The sequence below is a fragment of the Choristoneura fumiferana genome, chromosome 4 (assembly GCF_025370935.1).
Source record: "Choristoneura fumiferana chromosome 4, NRCan_CFum_1, whole genome shotgun sequence".
Lineage (NCBI taxonomy): Eukaryota > Metazoa > Arthropoda > Insecta > Lepidoptera > Tortricidae > Choristoneura > Choristoneura fumiferana.
In genome coordinates, this window is record NC_133475.1 from 19,062,406 (window position 1) to 19,084,132 (window position 21,727).

At 38.4% G+C, this 21,727-nt stretch overlaps 1 protein-coding gene across 1 annotated transcript; it reads right to left on the minus strand.

Moving 5' to 3' along the window:
* Positions 1 to 12,087: 12,087 nt before the first annotated feature.
* Positions 12,088 to 20,039, minus strand: LOC141427596 (peptidoglycan recognition protein-like). Its single transcript, XM_074087184.1, has 4 exons — positions 19,917 to 20,039; positions 19,402 to 19,600; positions 18,744 to 18,862; positions 12,088 to 12,567 (listed from the first exon to the last, which is right to left on the minus strand). Exons 1-4 carry the CDS (start codon positions 19,975 to 19,977, stop codon positions 12,368 to 12,370), a joined length of 579 nt encoding a protein of 192 aa, XP_073943285.1. The 5' UTR covers positions 19,978 to 20,039; the 3' UTR covers positions 12,088 to 12,367.
* Between the last annotated feature and the right edge of the window lie 1,688 nt (positions 20,040 to 21,727).

A 21,727-nucleotide genomic window follows, 5' to 3' on the forward strand; every position in this document is an offset into this window, starting at 1 on the left:
AATAAAAAAGCGACACTGTAATAGACTGGTGCTCATGAATAAGAAAGATTGATTTCACTGCGTTTCACTTCAGGTTACCAACGATGATGGACGACCCCCCGAAATTATTATTTCAGAATTCAATATCTCAAAAACGGCTGAATCGATTTTTATCAAACATAGCTACGAACCATTACAAAGAAACTTTCTACTGCATTCCAATTTGGTCCATCGGCTTGAGAGCTGCGATGCAACATACAGACATGATGTCTAAATCATAACACCCCTGACCCTCTTAGCATCATCATCATCATCATGTCAGCCGAAAGACGTCCACTGCTGGACATAGGCCTCCCAAGGCTCTCCACACAGACCGGTCTTGTGCTACCCGCATCCACCGCGATCCCGCAATCTTAACCAAGTCGTCGCTCCATCTTGTTGAAGGCCTACCGACAGCTCGTCTCCCGGTCCGCGGACGCCATTCGAGAACCTTCTGACCCCATCGGCCATCAGTCCTGCGAGCAATGTGCCCTGCCCACTGCCACTTCAGTTTCGCAATTCTTCGGGCTATGTCGGTAACCTTACATTTATTTAAGAGCCTACTCTTGTCGTTGGAGCAATCGCCATTCCTTACGCCTCTCTGCCAATGCTTTGACACGACGTTTCATTGACCTTCTCTTTGGCTTGATCCATGAAAGCATGTCTCGGCCCTCTTAGCGTCAGGGGTTAAAAACACTGCTCTGGACTTCACCCAATTCCCAAGCTCGACTTTGCCTCTTTTTCTCTGTTGATACTTTGTTTATTTATTGGCACTACAGGTGATCGAGCGCCGGCTGCGAGCCCAAGCTGCTCTGCATAAGCCCCATGAATATACAATCAGAACCACCGATGCTTTAGATTTATGGACGTGACATTTAATTCCAATTTTCATCTACGTACAAGATTGTTTCAAAAAAATTGTAGAATCATCTGCTGAAATATTCCAATCAAATAATCAAAGATTGAACAAGGTTTTTCACTCCTTTGACATATTATCTACTTTTTAACGACGCTAAAAAACATTCAAGAGCAGGTGGAAAGAATCTCGGATGGATTTTTGTATCTTGGATGGTATCCACTCAAACAGCTAACTTCAACATCTTGGAAGTATCATATAATTGACAAAATACGGAGAGATTTAAAGATTTATTGACTTTTACTCAAGACTAGCTTACCCGCAGGAACATTATATTTTTCCGGGCTAATAACAAGAAAACGTTGGCTTTTTACACTCTTCTATTTAACTTGCAACATTCTATGTAAGTACCTAACTATGTAACTCATGGCTTCAAAATATTAAACTAATCCTTTTTCAACCACTTCATGGTTGAGTTGATATTTAACAATAATAATAGAAATAATAATGTGTAATTTTACAAAAAGCCGCAATACTTAATACATGCAGAATAGTGAGAAAGTTCATGCAACTAGACCCTGAAAATAGCCCTCCGCAATCTTCTTAAAAATATTTACTCTACAACTCTTGCTACATTTACTTGGTGGATAACCCGTAAATGTAGTTAATACCAGCCTAGAGCTGAGAAAACCAATCCTTCGAAAATAACGTGTAAGGTATCACTCCGTTATAAATAAATAATTTTCTTTCTTTTAACATAATTATTTAAGTTTGATGACAATATCAGGCCATGAAATTCTGGAAGTTCTTCTGGATCGCCTCCTGATGGAACTTGAAACTTGGTTCGGATATTAAGTTTGAATAACAACGTAAGCTGAAGTGGCAATGGGCGGGGCACATTGCTCGCAGGACTGATGGCCGATGGGGTCAGAAGGTTCTCGACTGGCGTCCGCGGACCGGGAGACGAGCTGTCATTAGGCCTCCAACAAGATGGAGCGACGACCTGGTTAAGAACGCGGGATCGCGGTGGATGCGAAAAGCACAAGACCGGTATGAGTGGAGAGCCTTGGGGGAGGCCTATGTCCAGCAGTGGACGTCTTTCGGCTGACATGATGATGATGATGATGAACAACGTAAGAATAGCCAGCAAAAAAACCTCGTAAAAAGTATTTTTTCAAGTAAAATTATCTAATGAATTTTTTTACGCCACGGCTCTGATGCCCGATCAATGTTTTCAGGCATCAGCTCCATGTTTACCTACTTACTCGCGGGAATGGATGACCAATCGACAGTGTTCAATTAACGCAGAATAATTTACGGCTTTGGGTCTGAAATTCAAACGGGAAAACAGCTGCTACTTAATTAAAAAGAAATGTTTTTTTTTTTCATTTATAGATTCAGGCGTTACTTTGCGGAGGATATCTATGAACTAAAACAATTACTTTGCTCACTACTACGTATTATTCATACAAATATCTACCTCGGCCGGGGATCGAACCCGGGGCTTTAAGCTTCGCAGTCAGGTTCTCTAACCGTTTCGACAATCGAACGGTCGATGTTTGTTCATTGTTCAATTCGACACATTTAATAGCCAACAAAAAGTTGGAAAATTCCCGAATTCGTCACTTCAAAGTCCAATATCTCAATAACTTCTACACTGATTTTGATGAAACATATCTAAGAAACATCGCTAGAGACCCTGCTTTCAACTAAAAAAATCCGCATTAAAATCGTTCCACCCGTTTAAGAGCTACGTGCCATAGACAAATACACAGTGAGACTGACAGACATAGCGGTCAAAGTTATAACACCCCTCTTTTTACGTCGGGGGTTAAAAAGAAAGAAAGATTTATTTGGTTCCATCAGTAATAAGACTTAAAACACTAAGGGGCTGTTTCACCACCCATTGATTAATTTTAATTGACAGATAAATGTGATTCCGTCTCCGTCTATTCGAAAAAAACAAACAGAGACGGCATCACATTTATCCGTCAAATTTTAATCAATGGATGGTGAAACAGGGGATAAAACTAACAATAAAAACTAAATTACGTGGGTAAAAGGTCTTATACTTTCTAAAGACCGGCAACGGACCAATGGTTCATTTCCCTTCAGATGATTCGTTTACTCTTTTTTTGTAAACCTGTTAAAGCTCTTGTCGTTTCTTCTCAGTCAGGACTTAACGTAGTCTTTCCAAAACGATTTCTTCCCTTAGCGTCCAAAGTCCGAGGTCGGCTCAGTAGGAGCAGCCTTTGGCATGCTAAGTGAACCACCCACTTGCTGAGCAGCCCTTCTGGCACCTCCCCCTTTCTCCGGTAAACTGTAAAAGCTGTCTGAAGCTAACAGCAACATTCCGTTCGAGAAAGACTGTTGTAGCCCCCGAGGTTTTCATCTATTTTTGACAAGTTTTGAATCGTATCTCCTACTTTTGCCCTACAGATAGAATTATAAGTCAAACAGCTATCGGTTCTCCAATCTTTTATCTCTATTTTGGTCTACCGGATTTTGAAAAAAATTAATACTTAATTTTGTATGATTTTTTTAGACATTGTCTGAGAAAACAGTTATTTCGTATCTCTATTGACGTGAAAGATCTAACATATACAAAATCTACATATTTGGGTTCATCTTTGACGTCTCTAAAAACTGGTCGAGGGCTTTCATTTGAAACTAATTAACACAAAAGTTATGGGCAGAAAACCAGTTTTATGGCCTAAAATTGTTCAACTTTGATACCAAATATCTCGAAAACAATGAACCTTGAAGGAAATATGGGATGCTATATTGCTTAAAGCCGTTGTTGTTAATATCATAAGCTACAAAAATCATTAGAAAACTAAGGAATTCAGATCGAAGGTCATCGGGGCATGGGATCCCCTTAAAGTGACCTCTCCTTTCCCCCATTCGTCCCTATCGAGAGCAAGCTCCTGCCGTCTCCTCTTCGGTCTTTTTCCTCGCTCTTATAATAAATAAATAAAAACTTTAATGTTTTACGCGTTCAAATTCGCAGGTAAAACTAGTATCGTAATAAACTATCATTACGTACCAATGCTAAGCAGTATCTCGACATTGAGTATTCAGGCTGATCAAGAAGGACCGTGAATAGAATTCAATTACCAAAAGGAAGCTCTCAGACGTTCTTAAATAAAGTGGTACTTGGAGTCCTAGCTCTGCAATCTGGCTTGTTAGTTGTAAAAAATATTCATATTATATTTAAGGGTGCGTCCCAAGTTACATAAAAACGTTAGATATAATTTCATATTATAAACGTTCATTATATATAATTACATTATGTATAACATGAAACACTATAATTTCATTAAGTATAACGTTTGATTACTAGAACAGTTGTTTTATATACTTTCATAAGAAATAACATGTTTATAGGCTAACTTCATATTATATAACATACATAAGGTATACCGTTAATAATACGTAATATCTCTTATATAAGATTATATTATATAATATCAAGTTTTTTAGTGTTAAGCTATGTTATGTCATTGTACAATAAATATATCAAATGATATAGGTACTTTGTTCCTAAAATACTTGGTAAAGCTAAAATTTTAAAGCCAGAAAATTAGGTGTTTAACTTTTGTATTTCAAAGTTTTACTTCAAAATTTGTGCGAGCGAGCGAAGCGAGCGAGCAAGACGGTTCGGAGCAGAAGCGACTTGGATAGTTTAGGTTCAGAAGGCTGAGGCGGGAGCGAAGCGGAGCGTAGCTCCCGCCTTAGCCTTCGATGTTAGGTTTTTTTATAGCAGCGAGGAAACCTTAAAAGCTTATATTTATGTGCGTTATGTTTTCCGTTATAAGATTAAATGAATGTTATATGGTTGTTAGAGGTTTCGAATATTATATAATTTGACCGTTACACTCAATGTATTTATGTCCATAGCTCATTATACATAATGAAATTGTATATTTTATCATTATCCATTATGAGCATTATAGCAAACGTATGTTATATTTTAAAAATATAGAAAGTGAAGTTATACGTAATGAATATTATATGTTTTGTTTTTATATATTCTATTACTTACCCTTTATTTAAGGCTTATACGGTGTCCTTTTACTATTTTTAATAGCTGGTGCTGGCTGAAAATCACCGCTGGGGTGTTTTTAACGCTTCAGCATTATGCTGAGCCAGTGTCCTATTCACAACCGCAATGACACATACCTTTGTATTGCTTATTTTTACCTAATAATGTTGTTGTGTCTTGTGTTGTGAATAAAAGAATTTTCTTTCTTTCTTTTTTTCTTTCTTTAGTGAGTATGTGTTATATGGGCGCATGTGTGTGTTAACTTCATGCTAAAACGTTTGAACGAAGTTGGATGGAATTTGTTATGCAGATGGAATTCGTTACCTGGACGTCGGTATCCATATACTTTTATACTAATATTCTGCATGTGAAAGTGTGTGACATGTAAAAGAACTGTTTGCGGCCTAGTTGCTAGTCGCATGTTTTGCATAAACTTAGCTAAACATAAGGTCGCGGGTGAGCAAAGAAATTATTTTAGTTAATTGATATGGACCTCCGCAGAGTAACGCCTGATTCAATTTTGATGTTTGACTTTTTATTAATGGTTTACGCGTGCAAAACCGCAGGGCATGTCTAGTTAATAACACTTTGTACGTTGAAATTGCGATGAGGAAGTTATATTTTCACAGAGCGCTTCGTGACAGAAAAGGAATTCATTTGAATAAAAAACCGGCCAAGAGCGTGTCGGACACGCCCAAAATAGGGTTCCGTAGCTATTACGAAAAATTAATTAATTCTTATTTTATACGGAATCTTCCAAGTTTAGGTATATTTTATACCTTAGGCTGCTATTTACTCTTAAACTACTAATAATTCTCAAGCAGACTTAGCCGTTATAGTTTTCCTTGAAAGTTTGATATACTTACTACCAACCTAATTTTTTTTAATTTCCACCCACCGGTTTAGATTTTAGAGGGGGGGACGCCCGATTTTAATGAAAATTTTCACTTTAAAGTTGAATATTTCGTAAACAAATCGCTGAATCGAAAAATCGTCTTAGCAAACCCCTAAAATGGTTTTAAAAGACCTATCCAACGATACCCCACGCTATAGGGTTGGATAAGAAAAAAACACCCCCATTTTACGTCCATGGGAGGTACCCTAAAAAAATTTTTTTTTAGTTGTTTATTGTACCATTTTGTTGGCATAGTTTACATATATATCCGTACAAAATTACAGCTTTCTAGCATTGATAGTCCCTGAGCAAAGCCGCGGACGGACAGACAGACAGACAGACATGGCGAAACTATAAGGATTCCGTTTTTGCCATTTTGGCTCCGGAACCCTAAAAAGAGCATTATACCATTCAAAATAATCTTACTCCAACCAACCTTCATCAACTTTGCGCACGTATACTGACAAATAAAGAATTACTTACTTACTTACTTAGTCCCAAAAACGAGCAATTCTATTGAGCTTTATCTATATACGCTTGGCTGCTTTTGGACGTGCGATCTCACGGCTCAAGGATTCCTTTACTCCATGTAAACAAGGATGGAATCGACAGGGATCGCGCCAGGGTATTTCACGGATGTGCACCAACCCCGAATGTTTCTCAGATTACTCGTAGGGTGCAAACACAATGCAGATGAGATGCACAGTGCTGACAATGAAACCGTTTGGGATACGGTGATCCAAAATATGGAATTTATTTTCAAAGAAGTTATGTATCTATTCCAAGCACTCAAACATAGGTTACCATGACCTTATAACGTCGGAGTAAGAGTCTGTGGTACCGTAAACTGCTTCAACTTTGCCCTCTGGCCCCAACATTGCCTGATTCGATTTAGTCAATAACTAGCACCCTTCTAGGTTTTTAAACTTTTATCCCCCCGTAATAATAATTCCCGTGTATATAAAAGTTTAAAACTTATAAGAGTGCTAAGTTATCGACTCTAAATCGAATACGGCAATGTTGGGGCCAGAGGGCAAAGTTGAAGCAGTTTACGTTACATATTTTTGAAGGGTTAGATAAATCCATATTTTTGCAATCGGCTGTTCTTTTTTCATTCTCTGTAAAGGGTGACTTATCCCCAGAAGTTTTTTATTAAAGTCAGAGGATTGTCTTGAAATTTGGCAAACTTATGTAAATTACGTGACAATACAATAATCTGGTAGTGACATCCAGGTAATGCGGCCAGGATTGTCTTCGCAGAACGGAACTCTTCAACCGTTAATGGCATCGACTTGAAATTTTGTATGCTAATGTAGTTTGGGTGACAATTCAAGTACAGTCAAAAAAAGTACAGTCAGCAAAAAAGTTTGTATTAAAAATGAAATTTTGGCCATAAACTTTTTTATTCCAAACACAAAGATTTTGTATAAACAAAGGGTCTTGAAATTAATTAGGTAAGCAAAACAATGACTTCTGTTGGTTTTCCATTTCAACTTTTAACCGACATCAGTGCGGACATTGCTTAATTGGCAAATTAAGAGTTAACGAATAAATTACGAACACATTCTATGATTTCAAACACTACCTCACTTAATTAGTGTGCTGGATAACTTTAGCAAAAGGACAAAGGCTCAACGACCTACTATTTCCAAAAGTACTAACTAGGAACCCGGAAAGAAATTTGCTGAACAGTGAATTTATTAGCATCTTGTATTTAATTTTCCTACTTTAAAAGCCTGTAATAAAATAACCGAATCGAAATAGTAGACTGTATAATAAGGTCTATAGGGCGAGCCTACGTCTAACAAGGGATGTTCTACGGCTGATATGATGATTATGATGATGATGATGATCCGAGCTACATATTCAGGGTGGAAATTATTAACGTCACTTGAAAGGAAAGTAGACTAAATGCTGAAGATAAGAAAAAATTATAAAAAGGTAATATTCAATTTTCCAAAAAAACTGCATTTATTATTAATGTATTTGAAACAAACACAACAAACAAACTTAAAATAAAAAATACAGTTAGGTTATCTGAGATTATCAGTACATTATCATTTTATATACAAGGTGTTAATTAAATAACTGAAAACCAGGAAGTATTTTAATTTTGCTCAAAATCAAGAGTAGAATCGATTACACTATGTTTTAAATCAGGTTGTGTTTGTGTTTTTTACCCCCTCACGCAAAAAGAGGGATGTTATATATAAGTTTCACCGCTATGTGTGTCTGTCTGTGGCACCGTATCTTTTAAATGGGTGAACCGATTTGAATGCGTTTTTTTTATTTGAAAGCTGGTTTTTAAATCCCCTTTTTATTGTGCCCAGTCTAAAAGCTACAAACGCAACATGCGCCAATTAGCGAGGTTGCGTACTATTTAGATAATTAAATACTGGCCCTAACTTAAAATAAAAACACATTTTTGGGGTGTCTGTCTTCAGATATTTAACACCTTGTGTGTACCTACATGTTGTAACAAAATTCTACAAAGCTATTCCCGTTTTTGGCTAATGTTTCGAAACATTCTCATTTCCTCTCACATAACCCAAACGTGTGTCAAACTTCCGAAAAGGGTCGGGCAAGGAATCATTGCAAACATCTGGAAAATGCGCAGCGACCGCCACTGCTTGCGGTTTACCTCGCCCTATTTCCGGTAGTTTTGAGCATTTTATAAATTGAAATTCCAGAAATATCTCGTTTTACTATTCGTGCTATCTTTTTGAACTGTGATTTTTTGCCAGTGGCATCCCGTAGGGCGCTGTATGATCGGCCAGAACCAATAAATGGAAAATTCTCACTTTTTGCATGCAGGCGATACCTTTTTGAAGTAATCACTAATATTGAAGTTCTAAGATGAAGGTTTGACACAAGTTTATGACGACCGGATGACCAAGTGGTTAGAGAACCTGACTACGAAGCTTGAGGTCCCGGGTTCGATTCCCGGCCGGGCAGATATCCAGCTATTATCCATAGTAGTACAAGCTTTGTTTAGTTTGGGCCTAGGTCAATCGTTGTCAAGTGCCCCATGATAATAATTATTTTATGGTGTCAATTATTCATATTTCTAATTTTAAAACAATATAAAATCTTAATGATACCTACATACTCGTATATACGTACCACTGCAGGGCACAGAATGGAAAAGCTTGGGCCGCAGTCTCCACGCAGGCCCAGTACGGATTGGGAACTTCACACGCACCATTGAATTTCTACCCATGTGTACGCAGGTTTTCTCAAGTTGTTTTCCTTTACCATTCAAGTTCATGAAAAATTTGTAATTTAATTTCGCACATCAAATCCTCATGAGTTGCAAGCCCGGGGCCGAACCCGCGACTGCTTGACAGGTCATATGCCAAATCAGGCTACCAATCATAAGTAACAAATATAAAGCATTTCCTCAGCATTTTATTCCAGCAATTCCGCACCACCACTGGATTCGATGGTGATGTCCATGGGTAGTGATCACCATCAGCAGACCCACTTGCTTCTTTCCCACCCCATGTCATAACGTAGTACGTAAGTAGTACATAAATTATCATATTTCGCAGGAACCCTTATAAGGATTAAAATGTCGTAGTAAATTTGACTTTGATGCGGGTTAGAAGAGTTCAAACGTAATAGGGTAGGTAGTACGATACCCTTGATGTAGATTAGACCTAACCATAGGTACGCTTCCTTTGAGGCAGACCAGGGAGCAGACACAAACGAAAATGACGTTTGAGGATGACACTTGCTGTCAATGTCAAAGTGTCATACCCATACCTATGTCGGATTGCGGGTCCAAATCGAATTCCGTAGTTATAATCCATGCGTAAATTGTGAAGAATTCTTATTTTCACAGATCCTGTGTCCAGTATCCGGTGAAATGAAGAATGCATGACTTGGACTGTCTATGGCCTCAACGTCATTCATAGTTTTCGAAGCAAAATGAAGGTCATCGCTCATTTTTAGAGTTCCGTAGCCAAAATGGCAAAAACGGAACCCTTATAGTTTCGCCATGTCTGTCTGTCTGTCCGTCCGTGGCTTTGCTCAGGGACTATTAATGCTAGAAAGCTGTAATTATTGTGCCTGTCTGTGGCGCCGTAGCTCTTAAACGGGTGAACCGATTTGAATGCGAATTTTTTTATTTGAAAGCAAAATTTCTAGAGATGGTTCTTAGATAGACATGTTAAAACATAAGATCGGATTAGCCATTTTTGAGATATTGAACTTTGAAGTGACAATGTTGGGGGTTTTCCAAATTTTTGTTGGTAGGTAAGGTTCGGTTATTTAGAATATTGCAGGATTTTTTTTTCTGAAATTTCTAATTTCCGTAATAAACATCACGCTACGTGGTCAGTGCGGATGATAAATTGTCTACTACCTACTACTGTAAAAAATAGATATTCTGCAAAAACGGAATGTTAGCTGTAAATACTTAAATGAATGAATGTTGACTATATCTAAAACGAAAGGCGCTGGTGAAGTGACTCTAATGAGCTGTGATTTTAAAATGACCCATAAGCAGAGCAAGGGCTGGCGTAACACCCAATGTATTATTATTTTTTATTCAACTGGATGGCAAACGAGCAAGTGGGTCTACTGATGGTAAGAGATCAACATCGTCCATAAATATCGTTGCCAACCTAGAGGCCAAAGATGGGATACCTCAAGTGCCAGTAATTTCACCAGCTGTCTTACTCTCCACGCCGAAACAACAGTGTTAAGCACTGCTGCTTCACGGCAGGATAAGCGAGCAAGACGGTGGTAGCAATCCAGGCGGACCTTGCACAAGGTCCTACCATCTGCAAATACCAATGTACTACCACCAACCAATGTATTAGCATCACAACTCTTCCTTATGTGCACGCTTCCACGGGGACAAGACTAATACATATTGATTGTTACAGTTTAGTTATTTGCAAGATAGTTTTTTACTTCTATCGTACCTTCTTTCTACCAACTCTATATTTCAATAAAATACAAAGATACATCCACAACAAAGTGTTTAACTACTGGAGTTAAACACTTGAAATTTGGCAGAATGGTAGTTGCTGTTAGCAGTGACTCTACTCGTGACTAGGGTGGCCTTAGTATGTTCAAAACGTCTAGATAATTTTAGGATATATCACTGTGATGAAGTCCGAAATGTTACATAAATACACAAATAATTATGAGTTAAAAAATCCACAAATTTACAAGAGATGGAAAGTGTGAGAGTGATATTGAAAGAAGAGTGAATGCAGGAAACATGGTGAATGGAGCTTTGCACTCCTTTATGAACAGTCGGAAGGTGTCTAACAAGGCTCGTTTGGCTGTTCATGGGGGGGTGTTGGTTCCGACACTCATGTACGGAAGACAAAGTTGGGTATGGCAGAAGAAACATGAAAGCAGAATAAATGCAGTTGAGATGAGAGCGTTAAGAAGTATGATAGGAGTTAAACTGAGTGACAGGATAAGAAATAGTGAGATAAGGAAACGTTGTGGTCTGAAAGAAGATGTAGTGACAAAAATTAAGAAAGATATGCTGAGATGGTTTGGCCATGTCGAGAGAATGAATGAAGAACGATTGACGAAAAAAGTGTATGAGGCGAGTGTGAATGAAAGTGTTGGAAGGGATAGACCTAGGCGGACGTTTGGAGACCAAATCAGGGACGTCTTGAAAAAAGGCCAGGTCAAGAGTACCCTAAACCGAAGAGCATGTATGAAGGGAATAATGAAAGTGGACGAAGCGAAACAAGTATGTAAGGATCGTAGCAAGTGGAAAGAAGTGGTCTCTGCCTACCCCTACGGGAAAGAGGCGTGATTATATGTATGTATGTATGTAAAAAATCCAAAAGTTTGAAACCCATAATTCCATGAGCTTCATAAAATAGTAGGTACAAACTTACAATCGAACAAACGAAAACATGTGCCAGGGTGGAACCTTTGTTCTACTGATTTGGCAAAAGTATGACATCTCATACTTTTTTCAAGATAATCATAGTGAAATTGATTATGAAAAGGTTCCACTCTGAGGGCCTACTCCGAAGTTACAAAATCGAAGTTCGTATCGTACAGACCCTCTCGCTCTCGTACTAAATAGTATAAGTGTCAGAGGGACTGAACGACACGAACTTCGATTTTGAATTTTGTATATAGTAGCCCTGCTGGTACATGAATCAGTTTGTTCTCATCATCATCATCATCATCGGCCTATCTTAGTCCACTGCTGGACATAGTCCTCTCCAGTTGCACGCCACTGAGCACGATCCACGGCCAGTCTCATCCAGTTCTTGCCAGCTAACCTGCGAAGATCATCGCTCCACCTAGTCTGAGGGCGTCCCACGCCACGCTTGCCGATTCGCGGTCTCCATTCAAGAACTCGTTTGCCCCAGCGGTTATCGGTTCTTCGGCTGATATGGCCGGCCCACTGCCTCTTCAGTTTGCTTATCCGGTGAGCTATGTCGGTGAGTTTGTTCTACTAAAGGTAAATACACTAAGAATACATTTTCCGAAATTCTCGCAAGATAGTAGAGAGCCAATTTGTCAATATTTCACGGGAAGTCAATAACGCTAGTATTCTTTGTTCTTAGTTCTTAATCCCGTTTAGATTGTCGGTCCAGTCTGGCCAGGTCCTGATCTCCTGGTACAGCTTGCGGCCAGGGCCCTCGATGGCGATGAGCTGGCGGTGGCCGACCAACTTATAGTCCCTGGTCAGGTGCCCCTTGGTCACACCACACTTGATCAGGGCTTTGGCGGCGGCCAGCGCTTGCGGTGTAGGGTCATCATCTGTAAAGACGTTTTTTCATTATGCGCTTTTTTTTTATTCGACTGAATGGCAAACGAGCTAGCGGGTCTCCTGATGGTAAGAGATCACCACCGCCCACAGACACCTGCAACACCAGCGGGATTGCAAATGCGTTGCCAACCTAGAGGCCTAAGATGGGATACCTCAAGTGCCAGTTATTTCACCGGCTGTCTTACTCTCCACGCCGAAAAACAACAGTGCAAGCACTGCTGCTTCACGACAGGATTAGCGAGCAAGATGGTGGTAGCAATCCGGGCGGACCTTGCACAAGGTCCTATCAATAAAAGTAGCAGGAGCATGCTCTCGACAGTGACGAATGGCGGAAAAAAAGGAAGGCCTTTGACGCTTTGGACACTTTAACGGGCAAAAAAATCATCAGCATCATCATCTTATCCTATATACGCATATGAAACTTTTTATATGAATAGGAATAACTTTTCTAGTCAATTAATTTTAATTAAAAAAATGAAAGAGTTTTCTTTACCGCCTAATTACGACAGTCCGGTCGGTTACGGTTTGTTCCATAGTCCAGAATAAAAAAAACATTAAAAAAGAATTTATGTGTCTTTGACTCTTTGACTCGATCGTTTTGACAGGTGACACTCTTTACCGGGCCGAATAATACTGACATGGAAATACGGACCCTGTTTTTCATGTACTAGCCCATAGAAACTGACATGAGCTTCAGAAACTGGCAAGAGACATACAGAGTGAATATACCTCATCATCATCATCATGTCAGCCGAAAGACGTCCACTGCTGGACATAGGCCTCCCCCAAGGCTCTCCACTCAGAGCGGTGTTGTGTTTTCCGCATCCACCGCGATCCCGCGATCTTAACCAAGTCGTCGCTCCATCTTGTTGGAGGCCTACCGACAGCTCGTCTCCTGGTCCGCGGACGTCAAAAGTCTTTGACCAGTGTGTGTTGCCAGTGATGACATACGGATCTGAGACGTGGGCGCTAACGATTGGCCTCATGAGAAAACTCAAAGTCACTTAGAGGGCTATGGAGAGGGCTATGCTCGGGGTTTCTCTGCGGGATAGAATTAGAAATGATGATATCCGCAGTAGAACTAAGGTTACCGACATAGCCCGAAGAATTGCGAAACTAAAGAGGCAGTGGGCGGGGCACATTGCTCGCAGGACTGATGGCTGATGGGGCCAGAAGGTTCTCGAATATACCTAATATTAAATAATTACGATGGCGATCAGGAATGCATGTGGCTCCCGGCGGAGCCCTCCTGGAACTGGCTCTCCCCCTACTCTCCTACCCTGGACCCGCCGAAGACATGGATGCACTGACGCCTGATACAGTCGCGTGGCTTAGCAGTTTAAGGGGCTGTTTCACCATCCATTGATTAGTGTTACGTTGACGTTTAAATGTGATGCCGTCTCTGTCTATTCGAACAAAACAAATAGAAAACAGAAAACAGTCCCTAAGGGTTTTGCTCTAATGCCTATATTTGTATATATATATAAAAAAGAAAAAAAATGCTGTGTTATTATTTCGTAATCGACTTCAAAAAACGAGGTTCTGAGTTCGTTAGTATCTTTTTTATGTGAGTTGAGTGTCACATTGACAACCAAAACCTATTGGATACTTCCGATTGTGTTAGAAACTTGATTGGTAAGAAGGTAGCATAGTATTAACTGCGCAACTTAAAAAAAAGTCTAATCTTTATTGCTAAGTCTGTTTACGTTAGTAACCATTTAAAATGACCCCGCGCTGCGTACGTTTTGCTTAAAAGAAGGGTTTTGCCAACACTGGATATTCATAGATACACAACTAAAATTTAACAAAATCACGTGATTTCTATCACAAATTACTTGCAAACATTTACTGAACTGTGCAGGATAGATCCCTATCTCGTTTCCAGAGTCACCCTGTACTTAAAATCTCTGAAATTTAATACAAAAATGTAATTTGCATATTTTGTTTTATAGCATATTTGAGGAAGCACTCGGTGCCCTTTATGCTACCGTCCAAAGACAGCGCCGCCCGAAATAAAGCCAGCACTAACATTTGAGAGGCGGACATTTAAATTTAAACAACATTTTCGACAAAGAATAGGACAGAGGCCTTTGGTGAAGCATTCTGTAGGATTTTAAGACTCAAAATCAAAAAATTAAACAACAAGGCTTGTATCCCTTAGTTTTGTGTGATTCTTTTTTTATTTCGTTTTTTTTTATTTACTTTTCGTGCACAAGCACAATCTGATAAAAGGCAGAAATAACTCTGTTTTTGTCGAAATACTTAGATAATGCTGTGAAGAAAGAAGACATGCAATCACTTCACAAAAGTATACTGCAAATCTTTGTTATTGTTTTTGATTAGGCACCTTTGCATCTGTACCCAATAATATCTATTACGTTTGTTATTGAAACCCATAATTATAGCTATATTATAGCTGTATTATAGTATTTACAGTAAAAAAGGTATACCGTAGGCGACAGGCTAGCAACCTATCACTATTGTACCGTTTTTGTCAAACTTAAAACCTAAAATTGCTAAAAGTGGCTCCGAAGCGGTAACGTTTCGTGTGCTCTGCCTACCCCGGTTAGGAATACAGGCGTGATGTTTGTGTGTGTGTGTGTACAGTAAAAATTGTATGTAACTGAGTGGGTCAACTTCTACTGTTTCCGACAGAATATCAGCGCTGTGAACTTTTATACACCTATTCGTATGTTACAACCTGAATTGTTTGTTTTCGTACAATTGTCATGGCATGTTTGTGAATAAAGTTATCTATCTGTATTTTCTAATTATTCCGACGGACTAATTATATTATTTTAGGAGAATAGCCTATAAACTATTTTTAAACTGAACCGACCATAATTCTAAAGTTAAATTTAATTTGTATGTATTGTTAAATATTTAGTAATACGTAGTACCTACTAAAGTTTAAACAACCCACAAAATCAATTAAAGGCTTCATGGGACCATTCAAATCAGCTTAACAGTTCAATGATTGGCCTCTTTATTGTTTACTAAAGGTTCACTCTAATTAAATGATACAAAATCATTGAAGTACAGAACAATGACTGATTCTTCGGGTCTTTCGTTAGACTTCATGTTTCAGTATTTAATATTTTATTGATTACTAGCCCTTACCCGCGACTCCGACCGCGTAGAATTCGATAACTATGCAATTTCCCGGGATAAAAACTATCCTGTGTCCTTCTCCGGGACACAAACTATCTGTATACCGAATTTCGTCTAAATCGGTTCAGCGGTTTAGACGTGATGAAGTAACACATGAACAAACAAAAAATAAAATGACACAAACTTTCGCATTTATTATACAGCGTGTATTTTTGATACTAAATTGTAACCAGGCAAAGATTTAAGTGCTGTGAACCGATATTAAAACAAATTGTTAATTTAGAATTAACTACCAGAGCGTAATTAATTTTTGAAATGTGTGAGTAAGTATGTTTGTTACTTCTTCACGCTGAAACGGCTGAACGGATTTGGATGAAATTTGGTATGTAGATAGCTGGACATCTGGAATAAAACATAGGCTAACAACTGCTGGGCTTAGAGTCTTGAAATTTGACATGATTGTTTTTAATGTAACGTCAATGAAAACCACGATTTCAGTGTCGGGAATTCCCACGGGAATTTAAAAAAATCTCGGAATTTCAATTCAGCTGGATCTAATTATTTACGTGTGTGAAGCCGCGGGTAAGCACCTCGATTTTAATGAAAATTTGCGCTTTAAAGTTGAATATTTCACAAACAGATCAGTGAATAGAAAAATTGCCTTAGCAACCCTCCAAAGGTTTAAAAAACCTATTCAATGATACCCCACACTAAAGGGTTAGTCGAGAAAAAAAAATCACCTCCACTTTACGTCTATAGGTACCCTAAAAAAATTTTTTTTAGAATTTTTATTGTACCATTTTGTCGGCATCATTTACATATTATATATCCGTGCAAAATTACATCTTTCTAGCATTGATAGTCCCTGAGCAAAGCCGCGGACGGACGGACAGACAGACAGACGTGGTGAAACTATAAGGGTTCCATTTTGCTATTTTGGCTCCGGAACACTAAAAACGGCAGTCAAAATATCTTTATTCAATTTAGGCTTTAACAAGCACTTATGAATGTCAAAAAAATGTACCACCGGTTCGGAAAAACCTCTGTTGAGAAGAATCCGGCAAGAAACTCAACGAGGTGTATATTTTTTAAACGTAGCTTTCATAAGGTTGCGGGTGAGCAAAGTAATTGTTTTAGTTCATTAATATATCAAGGCACAGTAGGTACAGCGCGGTAACACATGTCTTCCATTAGCATACAGAGCCTTCATCAGTGAGTGGAGTGTAGCCATATTGAATTACGACTAGCGCAGTGGCGTATCCTGATGGGGTTATCTTTGCTCGTCAGTTATTATCAGCTAGTAGCCAGTAGTTACTACTGTATACTATACTGTACTGATGTAAGCAACCGTATTAATAATCAGAGAGCGGTGCCCTTAGTGTAAGTTTTCGGTTACAAAATACGTCTCGATCGCGTTCGCGTTAAAATCTCAATTTGTATGCAAACACGAACAGCGCCTCTAGCGGAACGTTTGCGATGTACGTGTTTCCATACAAATTGAGATTTTAACGCGAACGCGATCGAGACGTATTTTGTAACCGAAAAGTAACACTAGGGGTACAGAATTTTCATGGCATGACTTTTCACTTATCGACTTCCGATATACTTACATACATATATCGACTTGGAGTATTTTCATTACGGAATTTTGAGGGACTACGAGTAGATTCGATTTCCAGTCCCAACTGTTCTAGTTTTTCAACGTTAAGTTCATTATTATGAAAAGTATTCGTTGCATATCGATACACAACATAAGTACTAAAGAATATTAAAAGTAGAGGTAAACAAAAGACGGCCTTAATCTTCTACTAATTATTTTCGAGCAGTTGAAAATGTGAAATAAACATATGCAATGAATAATCGCCTTTGTACATGTATTTCATTGTTTGACATCATCATCATTGTTTCAGTGTTTGCTTACTTATTTTGTACAATAAAGAGTTTACATACATACATAATGAATAGATATCAATTTCAAATTTAATAATATCAGTTCAGTTTAGTTTTTTTGTTGAAATTCTTCTGTTGTAAAAGTTAACAAGTGTTCCATTAATGTCTCTATAAAAGAAATACTTGTTTTTTTTTTCATATTTTCCGATTTTAAACTACTTCTCTTCGCCAAAAAATGCCATGAAAATTCCACTCTGTGCTATTAATATACAAAACAGGGTAAAAATATTTAACTTCACTTGGAAGGAACGTACTTATAGTCTAACTCTAAATGCTGAAAACAGGAAAAATACTGAAAGGAAAGATTTCTCAATCCTACTAATATTACAAATGCGAAAGTTGTGAGTGAGTGAGTATGTTTGTTACTCCTTCACGCTGAAACGGCTGAATTCAATGATCTACGCGTGCGAAGCCGCGGATAAGCACCAGGATTTTAATGAAAATTTGCACTTTAAAGTTGAATATTTTACAAACTGATCAGTGAATACTAAAATTGTCTAGCAACCCCCAATGGTTTTAAAAGACCTACTCAACGATACCCCATGCTGAAGGGCAAGTCGAGAAAAAAATCACCCCCACTTTACGTCTATGGGAGGTAACCTAAAAATTTTTTTTTGTACCACTTTGTCGGCGTGACTGATATGTATATTCATACCAAATTACAGCGTTCTAGTACTAACGGTCTCTGAGCTTACCCGCGGACAGACAGAAAGACATGGCGAAAGTACGAGTATAAGGGTTCCTAGTTGACTACGGAACCCTAAAAATATGTAGGACCAGTAGTAGGGCAGGTGCTAGGACCTTGTCCAAGGTCCGCCCGGATTGCTACCACCATCTTGCTCGCTAATCCTGCCGTGCAGCAGCAGCAGTAAGACAACCGGTGAAATTACTGGCACTTGAGGTATCCCATCTTTTAGGCCTCTAGGTTGGCAATGCATCTGCAATACCCTTGGTGTTGCAGATGTTTATGGGCAGTTGTGATCTCTTACCATCAGGAGATCCACTTGCTCGTTTGCCATCCAGTCGAATAAAAAAAAAAGGGGAAGGCCTTTGCAGAGCAGTAGGGAGCTACAGGCTATCAGAATAAGAGGGACTTTTGACTTACTGTTAAAGTTTCCGATGAATGAGATCCCGATGGACTTCCCATTGTATCCTATGGTGTGGGCCCCCTTGTGTATCCATCCAGCACCCTCGTACACCTTTCCGTTGCCTCCGATCAGAAATCTGAGATAATAATAATGTTAATAGATATTAAAACTGAGGTTACCTACATCTAACGCACTCGGAATAACAATGTCTTTCAGCCCTTCTCTCGGGGTGCGTAACGATGCGTATAAAATTATTTAATATAATATTAGTCCCAATAACGCTTATTTGATATAATTTTTGAATCACATAACAACACTCTCGTATTGAAATTGTTATAACTTATAAAATAGAATGAACTTATAATTGTTCTTAATAAACAAGTGTTATCCCAAACGCTTATTATTTATATGAAACGCGCGATCAGGCATAGGCATGGTTTAAAATTATAAGAAATGTTTGGACATTTATATAAAACATTGCGAGGAAACCTGCCCAAACGTACGAAGCAATTCAATGGTCTGTGTGAAGTTCCCGCACTGAGCACGCGTGGTAACCATTTTGCCCAAACACTTTCATTGTGAGTGGAGGTCTGTGCGTAGTGGGACGTATAAATAGGCTGGAATGATGATAATTATATTATTAGTAGGTTACAAATTCCGATTTAAAGCACTCACGATGGCCCAATGTCGGAATAGTCCAGGATGTCCAAGAAGTAATTCTGGATGTTGCGGACCAGCTCCGCGCAGCCGCTGTCTGTGCTGCAGGTGGGGGAAGCGGTGTGCTGGATGATGACCAGCTCCACCGGCCGGGGGAGATACTCCACCCGGCGGGGGGTCAGGCCGCCCCAGTCCTTCTTGGTTAACACGCCACAGTCTAATCAAACGAACAAAATTATAAGTGATTATAATTAAATAAAAGTATAAGTTCGTTGTGAAAAAAAAACCTTTTTGCCTTTGTACCTACATCTCTTTCTCTTGTATACTGATATTTTCATGTGTTTTATATACAATAAAGAGTTTTACAATACGAGACAAAAGCAATCTTTAAATTAATGCAAATTTCATCTAAATCAGTCTATATCGTGAAATAAAAATACAAACCAACTTTCACAATAACCGACCAAATTCTCGGACTTCGCACTTACTTATAGCACTTTTAAAATTAAACAAAAAAATTGGAACAATCTTACCTGCATAAGTATTTTCCAACTGGACAGCTACCAACAAAACAAAACTAACTAATTTGTTCATTTTGTTTAACTCAGCTCCGACTTGCGCCCGCGCAGCGCAGTCCAAGATGCGAATAGCCTCTACGTTGCCCTGTTGATAAACTTTGCATATAAAAACTTAGCTCGTTCCTCAGTCGCTCCTTATCTGCACGGTAATGTGTGAGAAGGACGGTGAATCATGTCGACTGTTATGTTTGTGTGATGTCAGTGCAACGCGATGCTCATTCTTTATATTCACCATGTTTATGTGTTTGGGTATTTTTTTAGGGTAGAGAAGGTTTTTTTGCCCTTTTTAGGGTTCCGTAGTCAACTAGGAACCCTTATAGTTTCGCCAAGTCTGTCCGTCTGTCTGTCTGTATGTCTGTCCGCGGGTAAACTCAGATACCGTTAGTAGTAGAAAGCTGTAATTTGGCATGAATATACATATCAGTCACGCCGCCAAAGTGATAAAATTCAAAAAACTTAAAAATGATTGTAGGGTACCTCCCAAACACGAAAAGTGGTGATTTTTTTTTTCGACTAACCCTACAGTGTGGGGTTGGATAATAATATATATTTAAAAACTATAAGGGGGTTGCCAGGTCAATTCAGTGATCTTTTTGCGAAAAATCCAATTTGAAAGTGCAAATTTTCATTAAAATCGAGCGTCCCCCTCCCCCACCCTCTCTAAAATCTAAACTGTTGGGTGGAAACAATTTAAAAAATTCAGGATGGTAGTAAGTACATCAAATTTACAAGGAAAATTATAACGCCTAGGATTGCTTTAGAATTATTAGTAGTTTAGGAGTAAATAGCAGCCTAAGGTATAAAATGCTAAATAAACTTGGAAGATTCTGTACACAATACGAAATATTACTACTAAAAATATAGCTTGATTTTTCGTAATGGCTACGGAACCCTATCTTGGGCGTGTCCGACGTCATGGCCGGTTTTTTTCGTCATACGTAGAGGGGCACTCCCTCATATCGGTTAATCTTTAACTGGCGTTTTTATGCTACCGTGCTACCGTTTATCTTCATTATTGTTTAAGCTTGAATATAAAAATAAAAATACTGAACATCCGATTCAGGAGGGAATCCCCTCCGAGATGATACTCGTAATAACATTAAATAAATAAATAAATAACACGGTACAATTCACACCAATTGACCTAGTCCCAAAGTAAGCTTAGCAAAGCTTGTGTTATGGGTACTAAGCAACGGATAAATATAATTATATAGATATAGATACATACTTAAAAACATATTAAACACCCAAGACCCGAGAACAAACATTCGTATTTTTCATACAAATATCTGCCCCGACTCGGGAATCGAACCCGGGACCTCAAGCTTCGTAGTCAGGTTCTCTAACCACTAGGCCATCTGGTCGTCATTAACTCGTTGTCGTAAGGTTAAACATGAGGTTAACCTGATTGTTAGAAATGTATAGAGATAATACGCAGTAATAGCTTCACGGATTAAATTATATGCGTATATATTTGGGTCGCATAGTTGTTGAGTCATTATGTAAATAATATTTGCCATAATTTTTGTTAGCTATAATTTTTTTCCGCCGAAACTGTCAATTTCTCAGATTTTTTAAATTGTCGTGGTGGTTCTTATAAAACTAAAACGGTAGGTTAGATATAATAATAAATAATAAATAAATAAATATATTTTAAAACATTTTTTTTAATTGCAAGAAAATTACTTTATTAAGGTTTAACAATGATCATTTCACATACAAATTCAAATGATTTAAGAAAAAATAACCATATAAACTTAACTATA

Bases quoted from the DNA above. Each gene is read 5' to 3' on its own strand.
- LOC141427596 (XM_074087184.1), bottom strand. From the start codon at position 19,977: ATGAACAAATTAGTTAGTTTTGTTTTGTTGGTAGCTGTCCAGTTGGAA. The intron at 18,863-19,401 runs GTGAGTGCTTTA...TTATTATCTCAG, and splicing joins TATTCCGACATTGGGCCATC to ATTTCTGATCGGAGGCAACG. The intron at 12,568-18,743 runs GTAAGTCAAAAG...ACGTCTTTACAG, and splicing joins ATTCATCGGAAACTTTAACA to ATGATGACCCTACACCGCAA.